General features: G+C 40.8%; 1 protein-coding gene across 4 annotated transcripts in view; it reads right to left on the bottom strand.

The window, feature by feature from the left end:
- The window catches only part of METTL9 (methyltransferase like 9), a 51,365-nt gene that overhangs the window by 23,978 nt on the left and 14,778 nt on the right, over positions 1 to 12,609 (bottom strand). For 3 of the 4 annotated variants that reach the window (XM_032326908.1, XM_032326907.1, XM_032326906.1), the window contains exons 2-4: positions 12,184 to 12,374; positions 7,658 to 7,867; positions 800 to 984 (exon numbers count right to left, since the gene is read on the bottom strand). In XM_032326908.1, coding sequence (XP_032182799.1) covers positions 800 to 984; positions 7,658 to 7,867; positions 12,184 to 12,374 — 586 coding nt within the window. Of the gene's footprint in view, positions 1 to 479; positions 657 to 799; positions 985 to 7,657; positions 7,868 to 12,183; positions 12,375 to 12,609 lie in introns of those variants that run through there. The other variant, XM_032326909.1, reaches the window with a different exon arrangement.

Genomic DNA, 12,609 nt, shown 5'->3' with positions numbered 1-12,609 from the left:
ATGGGTTCCTTAAAAATGTCTGCACGCTCTTGGAGTTTTTGAATGTAAGGCTGAACTGGACAGTAAAATGGGAAAACTAAAGATTTTTAAATATTAGCATGTATTACTTATACAATAATTTTTTATGTGCACCTGAACTTGTGAAAATGCAAAGGAGAGGCTTAAGTCGTAACTTTCAACATGAGCTGAAATGCAAACCTTGCCAGCTAAAACCATGAGTTAATGTGACTACAACCAGGTCACCGTAAAGAGGAAGTTCTATGAAATCAAAGCATTTCTTTTAATATATTCTTCATTCGGTATTGTTGAAGAGCAAGACTATGCAATCAACAAACCAAATGTCACACAAAGAAATGATACATGCTGGAACACAAATGGTCTTTAGAAGGGTGAAGAGATAACAGCATTTATCATTTTGAGAATCTGGAATAAGAGATGTAAAGTGCAAATCAACCAGGACATTCGGCAATATACACAGGTAAACTAAAAGGCATCATTTATTTCTTGACTAGGCTTAGAAGCTAATAAACAAATGGTTTAGGCTCCATTTAGGAGCAGAAAATATCGACACATTTCAGGTTTTCAATTTCAAGAAGGAAGACCAGCTGAGTATTCACTATTCCCACTGCAAACGGAGTACCAGAGTTCTGTAAAATCTGCAGTAAGATGAGCATTAGCCAAGGTGATATTTTACATGAGTTAACCATAGTCCTTTAAATTCCAGGCTATTCTAAGAAAACAGAATCCCAAACACCAATAAACATCAATGCTGGGTAAGAGGCGACCTGACCACACTTACCGTTTTCCACATAGGGATGAAAGGGTAAAACCAGGGCGAGGATGACCCTGCCTCTAGTTGGCTCCAAGACACTTCTGATATCTTTTAACAAAGTCAGGGGCTGATCACAGCGGTCCAGCAAATTCAAGCAGCTGATGACATCATACTGGAACCCTGTATTCTGCCACTCGTTTATACCAAGCACTCTGAAAACATGAGAAAGAACTTGATTGATATAAACCCCCTGAAAGACATCTTTAAGAATAACTGAAATGCTAGTACACGCGCTAACATTATCTTCTAAATCAAAGTAAATGCAAGATCTTTCATTTATAATTCATACTTGCAGTAATAAAATGGCCAGGCCAAGAAAAACAGCAACCATATTTCTTTAAATTTAGCATTTCACCTATTTCCAAATCTAAAAACGTATACTTCCTTTGTAAGAACTAATCATGTTTAATATGTATGAAGATATAAAGTGATAAAAAATGGTTATAACTAGGCCATCAAATTCTTCTTTCTTAACCTAAAAACATTTTATTCATTTAGAACTACCTCTTTTGAATATTATTTTTTTAAGGTTTTATTTATTTATTTGACAAAGAGACAGAGAGAGCACAAGCAGGCAGAGGGAGAAGAAGCAGCAGGCTCCTCACTAAGCAGGGAGCCTGACTCGGGGCTCTATCCCAGGACCCTAGGATCATGACCTAAGCCGAAGGCAGCTGCTTAACTGACTGGGTGTCAAGAAGAGGCGCCCCTCTTTCGAACTGTAAGCAAAACACAGGAAGTCACCTTTTCTTTTAGTAGCTCAACTAGTTGCTGAGATCCGGAGAACTGTAAGTTAGTACTTCTAAGCTTAGGAATCAAGGCTAGTAGGGTGCCTGGGTGGCTCAGTCAGCTGAGCTTCAAACTCTTGGTTTTGGCTCAGGTCATGATCTCACGGGTCACAGGCTCGAGCCCCACATCGGGCTCTGCGCTCAGCGCCAGGGTAAGGGGATCAGCTTGAAGGATTCTCCCCCTCGGCCTCCACTCCCTCACCCTCACTCTCGTTCCAAAATGGATAAATAAATCTTTCGAAATAGGCCATTAAATTCTTGAACATCAAATGAACAAAAAATCCTACTTTCTGCATCCATTGGAATTTAATAATAAAATACAACCTATATTCATGTTTTCTATTCCTGGGGTCCCTCCTATTTTTAAGAATGGCTGGGGGTGATACATGATAAATTCCATTTACAACCTATGGCCTTTGAACACATCTCTGTTCCCAGGAGACAGATGCCATTTCATACCCTAGAATCTTCATATCTGAATAACTATATAGAAAACGACAAAGCACAGGACATCCTATTAAAACTGCAAGGGTGGGGGCGCGCCTGGGTGTCTCAGTGGGTTAAAGCCTCCGCCTTCGGCCCAGGTCATATCCCAGGGTTCTGGGATGGAGCCCCACATCAGGCTCTCTGCTCGGCGGGGAGCCTGCTTCCCCCTTTCTCTCTGCCTGCCTCTCTGCCTACTTGTGATCTCCGTCTGTCAAATAAATAAATAAAATCTTAAAAAAATAAAATTAAAAAAACAAACTGCAAGGGAAGAGTGCAGTTAACTTACCACTCTCAGCCCTCAGTCTCTCACTCTCTCCCTCTCCCTCGCTCTCAGAACATTTCTAAGTCCTTTACAATGTTTCATCCACTGAGAGAAGGAATTCTCTTATCAAGAGTCTTTGTTAACCACACCATTAAGGCAATTCTGTAAATTACTGCTGCTTGGTTATGACGATCAGAATGTGGCAGGTGAGGCATGTTATGACAGAGGCAGGGGAAAAAGGAAACAGGAGAAAGGATCTTTGGTAAACAAGTCTCTGATAATGCTGAGTAGGTACAGTCGAGTTATCTTGGAAAATTCTAAAAGTATAATGAGGGCTGTTTTAGGAAACTCATTAAAATAGTGGTATTTGAGAGCATTTTCTTTTTTTTTTTTTTTTTTTTTTTAAAGATTTTATTTATTTATTTGACAGAGAGAAATCACAAGTAGGCAGAGAGGCAGGCAGAGAGAGAGAGGAGGAAGCAGGCTCCCTGCTGAGCAGAGAGCCCGATGCGGGACTCGATCCCAGGACCCTGAGATCATGACCCGAGCCGAAGGCAGCGGCCTAACCCACTGAGCCACCCAGGCGCCCGAGAGCATTTTCAAATAGCAGAATAAAAAAAGCACAAACCACTCAGCTGCATCTTCTTTTCAGTTTAGATTTTTTTTTTTTTTTTTTAAATAACTAAAGCCTCCTCCAAAACAACACTCTAACCAACTTCAAGGGACTAGTCAAGACTCCTTTGTTGCTTGAATTAAGCAGGGCATTAGGGTTCCAAACTCACGTTGTTGTACTGAACTTGTAACTGCAATGATGATTTTATTTACTTATTTTTAAGATTTCATTTATTTATTTGACAGATCACAAGTAGGCAGAGGCAGGCAGAGAGAGAGGAGGAAGCAGGCTCCCCGTCGAGCAGAGAGCCTGATGTGGGGCTCGATCCCAGGACCCTGGGATCGTGACCTGAGCCGAAGTTAGAGGCTTTAACCCACTGAGCCACCCAGGTGCCCCTTAATTTAATTTTTTAAAAAAATTTGACAGAATGACACAGCAAAAGAGGGAACACAAGCAGGGGGAGTGGGAGTGGGAGAGGGAGAAGCAGGCTTCCTGCTGACCAGGGAGCCCCATATGCGGGGCTCAATCCCAGGACCCTGAGATCGTGACCTGAGCCGAAGGCAAACACTCAATGGCTGAGCCACCCAGGTGTCCTTTACCTGCAGACTTTGAAAGAAAGACAAGCTCCTAACAGAAAATTATGGCTTTAACACAGGGACAGTTATGGCTACACATTTAGAAGCCCAACTGCTTTACTTCTGTTTGGCGATTTTTCATCTATAAACTCAGTTCCACCAAGGAAGACAAATGTACTGGCTCCGCTCAAACTGCATGTTAGCCCAGCAATGAGACACGTGGTTAAGATGTCCTTATGAGAGCAGGGGAAGAAGTGACTTGTCCCAATCACACTGCAAGTCCCTGGCAGGGTAAAAATGGCACCTTGGAAACGCTCCTAGTGCTATTCAGGTCAGTGAACCTGCTCTCGCCAGCTAAGGCAAGGCAGAGCCTGACACTCGGTCTGTGAATGAATGCTGCCGGGGTGGTGGGCCGACAGTGAAGGGCGGTCTCCACCACAGTCTCCAACATCTCTTCATTAAAAAGAGAAAATAAAGAGGATGTTAACATGAGAAATAGACTTTTTTTTTTAAGGTTTTATTTATTTGACAGAGAGCGGATGAAAGAGAGGACACAAGCAGGGGGAGGGGCAGAGGGAGAGGGAGGAGCAGGCTCCCCGCTGAGCAGACAGCCTGATGCGGGGCTCGATCCTGGGACCCCCTGGGATCACGACCTGAGCCGAAGGCCGTCGCCCAACCAACTGAGCCACCCAGGTGCCCGAGAAACAGAATTCTTAACTACAATATTTTCTTTGCAAGAAAGATCCCAAACCTCCATATGATGGATTAAAGTCAGGCATCTTTCAAATTTACATTAAAGATCTGTTCTCTGGTATTAAAAATGTACAGACAATTCCTTTTTGATCACCCATGTTTGAAGAGTCTATGTGAATTTAACCCTAAACCCATACCGTCACAGCTCTGCATCTTGCCACACCCGTATTTCCTCCATCATCTTACAAACTACCCTTCAGGTCACCTAAACTGATTTGGGCACTAACTTTTGATGAAGCAGACCATGAAAGGAAAACATATGCTGCCAAAATTTTTCCATGCCACAGATTCTTTTTTTTTTTTTTAAAGATTTTATTTATTTATTTGACAGAGAGAGACCACAAGTAGACAAAGAGGCAGGCAGAGAGAGAGAGGGCAGCAGGCTTGCCGCTGAGCAGAGAGCCTGATGCAGGACTTGATCCCAGGACCCTGAGATCATGACCCGAGCCGAAGGCAGCGGCTTAACCCACTGAGCCACCCAGACACCCCAGATTCTTTTTTTTTAATGTACTGTCACTTCAATTGTGGAACTGTTCAAGAGTGTACACAATAACAAATTAACTGTATAATCCTTTCCTAAGTCTGTGGCTTTTCCAAAACAGGTTATTTCTAACCCTGGAATTACTATTTTCAAGAAAACAAGTTAAAGTAATAGTTTATCTTCCAGGAGGATTTAAAATATATTTTACAGAAGAAAGCAATCAGTATTTTGATAAATCCTAAATAAAAAGCAAAACACAAACACTATAAAGAAAAATTATTGTTTTGTTTTAAGAATCAAAGCCGCATCCTTAAGTTCTACAATCAGGTTCTCTGGCCTGAATAGTGGTATCTTGGCAACAAAGAGGAAAAACATGGCTATTTTCTGTGTATCATTTCAAAAATGACAGTCAGAACCTTTATTAAAAAGCCAGTTTTTCATGAACTCAGATATTGAAAAGAAACAGAAAATAGCTAGCTCTCAAGTCAAAAAAACAAGGTATTAAGCTACAAGTCTGCTCTGCCATCATGGCTGGATGAGCCCTAACCTTAGTAAGATACTACTTCCTCATTAAAATCTCAGACTGTGCCAAAAAACACCACTTCTGTGAATATGTTTATATTTAATACTAATAATACATGGAGGGAATAGCAACCAACACGAATTTCCTATTTAAGTCAAAATGCAAATAGATTTTGGCATATGTGCTATACTCAGGGAAAAAAATTTAAGCATTTTTTCATATGGGAAAAAGTTTACTACTAGGCTACATACCACGTAAACTCCAGATACAATGAATTATTAATTCAAACATCTAAGTTTCACTGATAATTCCATTCAGGCGTTTAGTCTCAAGAAGAGCTTCAATGGCAACCGAGGAGCGAAGGGGCCCGAGCGGGTAGGAGGGAAGGAAGATGTTTCAAACACCTTCCTCCCCACACACACTTCCAAAACTTTATTTTTAAGTGGAAGGAAAGCACCAGATTAGGAATTTGGCATCATTTAAGTCATTGTTAAAACAAAGGCCAAAACATTCCAAGTTTGGAAATGCTGCATTAATTTCTAAGCGAAGAAATACTTCAGTTATTACCACACAGGTCCTCCAGGATCTAACCTGAGACGGACTGCTAGAGCTAACGGGGATCTTACAATCAAGGGGTTCAACCACACGCAGACAAAGTCTCCTCTCATAGCATCCCTAACAGCTATTTGAACATGGAAAGCGGCAAGGACTGGGATGCTCGAGCCATTAGGAAGGTCGATATCTAAACTCTGCCTCAGCTGAGAGATAGCTGTGTAGGATTATACCAAAGAGAACACTTACTCCTCTTTCCAGATAAAACCCCATTACGTTTGTTGATCATAACCTTCCCTTCTACCCCCTTCCTACTTGGTCTTCTCTTCTCCAAGCTAAACATTTCCATATTTTCCCAATGTTCAATCCAGCCCAGCTCCAAGAGCTACACCAATGCTCTGTCTTTAGGGTTAGTGTCTATGAGCAGAAACAGGTGGAGGCAAAGTGAGTGCATAATTCTTTTCTCCATTTTTCGAAAGGCTCAGCCTGGCTTCCAAAATATCAGAGGAGGCAGGCTCTAATCTCAACTCCTGCATTCTGGTGCTTGCTTTGGCAGCACATATACTCAACTCCTGCATTCTGTACCCAGTACCTTATTCTCCCATTCAGTAGAATCCATTCTAAATAAAGAACACCTTCTTCCTAAGTCTTTCAAGAAGGAGATGGCCTTAAAACCAAGATTTGATACTTCTTGCGCATTAGGATGGCTATTATCAAAAATAAATAAATAAATAAATAAATAAATAAATAAATAACAAGTATTGGTAAGGATACAGAGAAACGGGAAACCTTGTGCATTGCTGGTGGGATGTAAAATGGTGCAGCTGCTCTGGAAAATGGTATGACAATTCCTAAAAAAATTAAACATAGTCTTACCATATAATCCAGCAATTACACTTCAGAGTATACAACCAAAAGTGAAAGCAATACCTCGAAGTTATTTTTACACTCGTGTTCACAGAAGCATTTATTCATGATAGCTAAAAGGTGGAGGCTACCCATGTGTCCACTGACAGATGAATGGATAAGCAAAGTGTGGTATATCCATTCAATGAAGTATCATCCATACTTAAAAACGAAGGAGATTCTGATACATGCCACAACACGGATGAACCCTGAAGACATTATGGTTAGTGAAATAAGCCATAATGTATAATTCCTATTTCTCGTTCCCAGAATAGTCAAATTTGTAGAGACACGATATAGAATGGTGGTTGCCAGGGGCCAGGGAAGGGCAGGCTGGTGATCTGGGGAATAAGTGTTTGATGGGTACAGAGTTTCAGTGGGAAAAACAAAAAGTTTCTAGAGACGGATGGTGGTGACGGTTACACAACATAAATGTATCTAATACCACTAACTGTACTCTTAAGAATGGTTAAAATGGTAAATTCTATGTTATATAGTTTACCATCGTAAAAAAAATTTTTTTCACTGTAAAATAAAAACAAAAACAAAATCCAAGCTTTCAGAATGTCAGAGTCCAATCAAGGAAAAGTCTCTACATCTGATCTCCCTTTACCAAGAAGCTGTCCCTCCCCTGCCCTTCTCCGTCTAAAGTGCCATCTCCTCTAGCCCAAAATGATAGTGACAAAAGAAAATGATTGTTCTCTCGGTTTCTACTTTACCGTAATATGGAAAGTTTTAAAAAATTTCTCATCATGGAAAACTGTTTCTAGTCCATATCCTTTACATAATACTCTCCTCATCTGCCAATCTGGCAGCACATATACTAAATAAGAAGAAATACACCTTTAAAACCAAGAAATACACCCCAAACCAAGTCTAAAACTTATACCTGTATTTCTTCTTCTGAAGCTGCCATATCATAGTTTCAGACAGTTCAGTGGCATAAATTTCTTCAAAATGAGGGCTCATGATTTTTGTGACTTCTCCATCTCCAGCACCTAAATCAAGAAGTCTGTGGGTTTTCCAGTCTGGATTAATTTTTAGCAGTCTCTGAAACTGATCTGGTGAAAACACAAACATTGAGCCTCTTCCTAGCAACCTGGAAAAAAAGGGACAAAAATGGAAGAGTCCATGCAAATCAAGCACCCCCACATACATTCAGAGCAACCACAGTACTTCAGTCCCAAGGGCCTCCTGAAACTACAAAATGTTTATTTTAGGTGATTGTATGGTTAAATTATACATTACCTTTTATATAACTTATAGAGTGTAAATCAAAGCTAGGAAAATAAGAAAATATCTTTAGGTATCATTTGGCTCTGAGATAAATACTACCCCGTGAAGAATGGGGAAGGCAGAGGAGTAAAAGGTGGAGAGGAAACAGCACGAATGAGAAAGGAAGGGAAGGGAAGAAAAAGGAGTAAGAAATTAAAAGGTGAATGTCAAGAATTCATGTTAAACTAGGAAGGAGAGATGGACTGAGTAATGTTTTCTGTCATAGGCCAAGAGATCAGACCGCAGCACTAGCCAGTAAGACCAAGAAAAATCAAATAGGGAAAAAAAAGAAAGCTGTTATGAAACTAAACAATAGGTGAGAAAAAAACAGTTTCACTGTCATAGATTTTTACGGGACACTCGAGAAAAGCAGAAAAGAGCGGTCCCTGTGGTATCAGTTAATTTGCATTCATACTTCCATCAATTTACGGATTACAACAATTGTCTGGGTCCTGCTATTTCTAAAAATCCTAAAAACATTCAAAACTACAGTGATGCCTTTAAAAAAGAGCTGGAGAGGTGTTAAGTGGAGCCCAGAGAGAACTCTCAGGAACAGCAGCTGAAGCTCAAACCAGGTCTCCAGGAAGCACCATGGTGGGAAGCAGAAGGCCCCCCTGACTTAGCTCTGGTATCTTAGCCCTCAAATCCTAGTCTTTCCAGGGCAGGGATTCTCCAGCTCCCTTTAAGCAGCAGAACCCTTTCTTGAAGTGGGGCTCAGACACTACGAAGAACGGTAAAGGGAGCGCTGAGCGCTGCCTCAGCAAAGAGGTTAGGGGCCTTGGAGACGCTGTCACGTCTGGGCCCTTCCCTGCAAGCTGAAGGAGTTCTTGAGGCACTTCCTCTTCAGACCCTGGAACACAGTTTGAAAACCACTGGTCTGGGAAACGGCAGGGAAACCTGTCCTGTACTGCTACTTTCTGGAAATTTATCGTAAGGTACAATGTCACATGCCTGCAACCTGGTACTCCTGGTAAGACCAGTTTAGGGAAAGAAGTAAAATTGCAGAGTTCAAATAACAAATTCCCTCTCTCCCCTTTTCCCATTAAGGCTGTAGAAAAGTTTAACCAGATCTAATAATGTGTTTACGGTAAATCGTCTGCCTCACAGAAATGCTAAAAACTAGGGGGCATGGAGAGCATGGGGGGCATGGTCATCAGAGGCTGCTAAAAACCATGCTATCCTTTACAAAGAAAAGTGATTTCCTCCAAGACAGTTGTTTCTTTATCTTCTAGGGGAACACTAGGCTGTAGAAAGCAAATCCGTGAAAAGCGACTGAATTTACAGGAAGAACTTTACAAAATTTCGCACAGAAGCTACCTGAGTCAGAGCAGGAAGAGGGTGCGGGCAGCACAGTCTGGGGCATGCATATTCCCAGAGTCGGTGCTGACTTGCCACAGGATCCAAAGTAAGTTGCAAAACCAGTCATTTGGCTTAAACTTTCCTACTTATAAGAAAAACAGGCTTCCCTAGCCAACTTCTTGGGAAGTAAGGAATCTTAGGTAATAATCCTAGAATTCTTAGAGCTGCAGCTCATCTGGGTCAGAGCTCAGGAGGTCATCTGACTTACCTACATTTAAAGACACCAGAGAGAGAAGCACCAGCCTATTTCCAAAGATCACAAGTAACAGTGGCTCCACAGAAAGGTTAAAACTGTCAAATCAAAATTCAAGCCCAGTGTTTCTCAATCAGGACCAACTCTGCCTTCTAGGGGGCAGTGGGATTAGGTGGGAGAGTCAGGGGGTAGTCCCAAGGGCTTGGGAATGCTGCCACAGTTAGTGAGGAAAGCAAGAAAAGCTATACTTCCTGATACATGCGGGTCAGTCCCACACAATAAGAAAGTATCCCACCCTAGAACACCAAAACACTGACCTAGTCAATACAAAGTTTCCAGCAAACACATATCATGAAGAGGTATGGCTCCCTAATTTGTCTTTAATTTCCAAAGTTAGTGACGCCCACTGGCGGGAAGGGACTAGTGTTTAATAACCATCCTAGGTTCTCTAGCCACAATCTAAGTTCTCTCCAGATATAGAATCTATAGAGGAGGTGTGGCTCCTTACAAATATTTTCCTTATAATATAAACTCTGAAAACAGCTATCAAGTCTCTCCTGACTTGGCCTTTCCCTTGCTGATACAAAGTCTGATAAGTATCTTTTTAATTCAAGAAGGTACCACACAGTACAGCATGCCTCGGAAATATTGCAAGTCCAGTTCCAGACCACTTCAATAAAGCAAATATCACAATAAAGCGAGCCAAACGAATTGTTTGGTTTCCCAGTGCACCTTTAATGTAACTTTTATTTATGTTTACAGTGATACTGCGGTCTATAAAGTACACAACAGCATTATGTCTAAAAAAAATAATGTACGTATCTTAATTAAAAAATACATTAGTTAAAAAAAAAAAATGCTAGCCATCAGCTGAGTTTTCACCAAGCCGCAATCACTGATCAGACATGATCATAATATAGTAATGAAAAAGTCTGAATATTGTGAAAATCACCAAATTATGACACACAGATGCAATGTGAGCAAATGCTACCGGAAAAATGGCATTGAGAGACTTGCACGATGCACAGTTATGCTAAAGTACCAATGAAATTAAAAAAAAAAAAAAAATGCAGTGAGTGGAATTAAGAGAAGTGCAATAAAATGAGGTGTGCCTGTAATTATTTCAGAAAGAGACAGCCATTTGTGGTAATAATCTATCATGGATGGAAAGCACCAACAGGTTCAAAATTAAGCCTTCAGGTGAGATAGGACCCACAACAAGACATGTTTTGGGAGAGTGGGAGGTGAGAGCCATAGACAAGGGAAACCAAAGGGACTGATGAAATGCACAGGCTCTCTTTGACCAAACTGTGAAATTCCGTATCCGGGAATTTTAAACAGGATCCAGCGTGGCAGAAGTTGGGGGCAGGAGTAGAAGTGAAGGTGAGAGGTAGTTCAGAGTTTGAAATCTCCCAAAATTATATGTCAAATGTTGAATGTAAACATTATTTGAAGAGGATTCCTATACTTTATCATTTTTAAAGAGGTAAAGAACAGTATGAAGGGTAAGAGCTACTGCTACAATGACTTGTCTGCTTTCCAAAGAAAATAATATAGTACAGAACAGAAATTCAGTGCAGCCAATTTTAGAAACAAAATGTCAGACCAAGTTGTATAAACTCAACTACCAATACAAAAATAACAACTGTTTGCTGAAGCAAACTTAAGGCGATTTCATATAAACAATGAAGAAAATCAAGTAAGAAATCTTGAGAAATGGCTCGTGGTGCCTAAAAACATATTTAAGGACCAGACGATAGACTGGGGATCCAGACGTTCAGGAGAAGCTGGCTCCAAACCTCAAGGGGAAAAAAGAGTGGGCACAACCAGTGGCTTTAAGCTGTCCAACAAGGCTTCGTAAACACTGAGGCCTACTCGCTTTCTCCTTAGCATTCTAGTTTCTTGGGCCTTGGGGATATTTGAAACTTCGACAGAGAAAAGATAAAAAATATTCCTAAAGCTTCTTCCACGGATTTATACGCGAGAACGACTCCGCAGACAGGTACTTCCGTACTAAGTCTGAAAGATTCTGGTGAGCCTAGATACTATGTAAGAACAGATTTTGCACCCTTCACTCGAAATAAGCCAGCACACGTTGCTGTGGTGACTAATTAAATCCCCCCAAAAAACTTGCTCCTGGGAGGCGTGCTTAAGGCAAAGATTTTACTCTTCGGTTTATGTTAAGGACTTAATTCCTGCTACTCATTACTCATAAGGAACTAGAAGCATTATGGGCATCACTTGGGAGTTTGTTAAAAATGGAGAATCTCAGGCCCCAGACCTATTGACTCACAATCTGTATTTTAACCAGATCTCCAAGTTGGTTCCCATACCCATCAAAGCTGAGAAGCACTGCTCCAAGGAGAACTCCCACCGTAGAAATACAGACTAATGAGGTTCTTTATCAAGTTGTGGTGAATTTAAAAAGCTAACTGCACAAGGCTGAAGACACTGGCCCACTGCCAGGGATTCTGACTAGTAGAAATACTGCGGCGGAGGCAGTCAACACCTTCCACCAAATCACTTTTCTCTTCCACTTTCTTTTTATAAACCTAAAAATAAGGAAAAAGTACGTAAGATTCACTTACCCATTGATAGATGTTCTAGACATAAACAGGCTAAAAACGGATGACACGAAAGAGTGATATAATTGGATAAATAGCCAGCCCGATTTCTCAATGCTGTTGTTTAAGAAGATCTGTGTTCCTTGGTCAAGGTAGCTCTGAACAAAGACAGCCTGGAGTGATTCACATAATTTCTCTCTGTTGCACACATACCACTAAAAAAGAAAGAAGAAAGGTGAAAACACACAACTAAAGTGTCATCTAAGAATTCCAAAAACAAAAGCCGGAAGACTAAATCAAATCTAGTATTTCCAATATTATAATCTCATGGCACTTGGCACTTCGAGAATCATCATCTTCTCTTAAATATAAACAACCTATAAAGTATAAAATACTTCTACATAAGTAATTTCTCATTTAATTCTCATAAGAGTATGGGGGAAGGTTGAA

Source organism: Mustela erminea, chromosome 20 (assembly GCF_009829155.1).
Source record: "Mustela erminea isolate mMusErm1 chromosome 20, mMusErm1.Pri, whole genome shotgun sequence".
NCBI classification, from domain to species: domain Eukaryota; kingdom Metazoa; phylum Chordata; class Mammalia; order Carnivora; family Mustelidae; genus Mustela; species Mustela erminea.
Note: the sequence above shows the minus strand (reverse complement) of the source record. Positions and strands in the feature narration are given on the sequence as shown.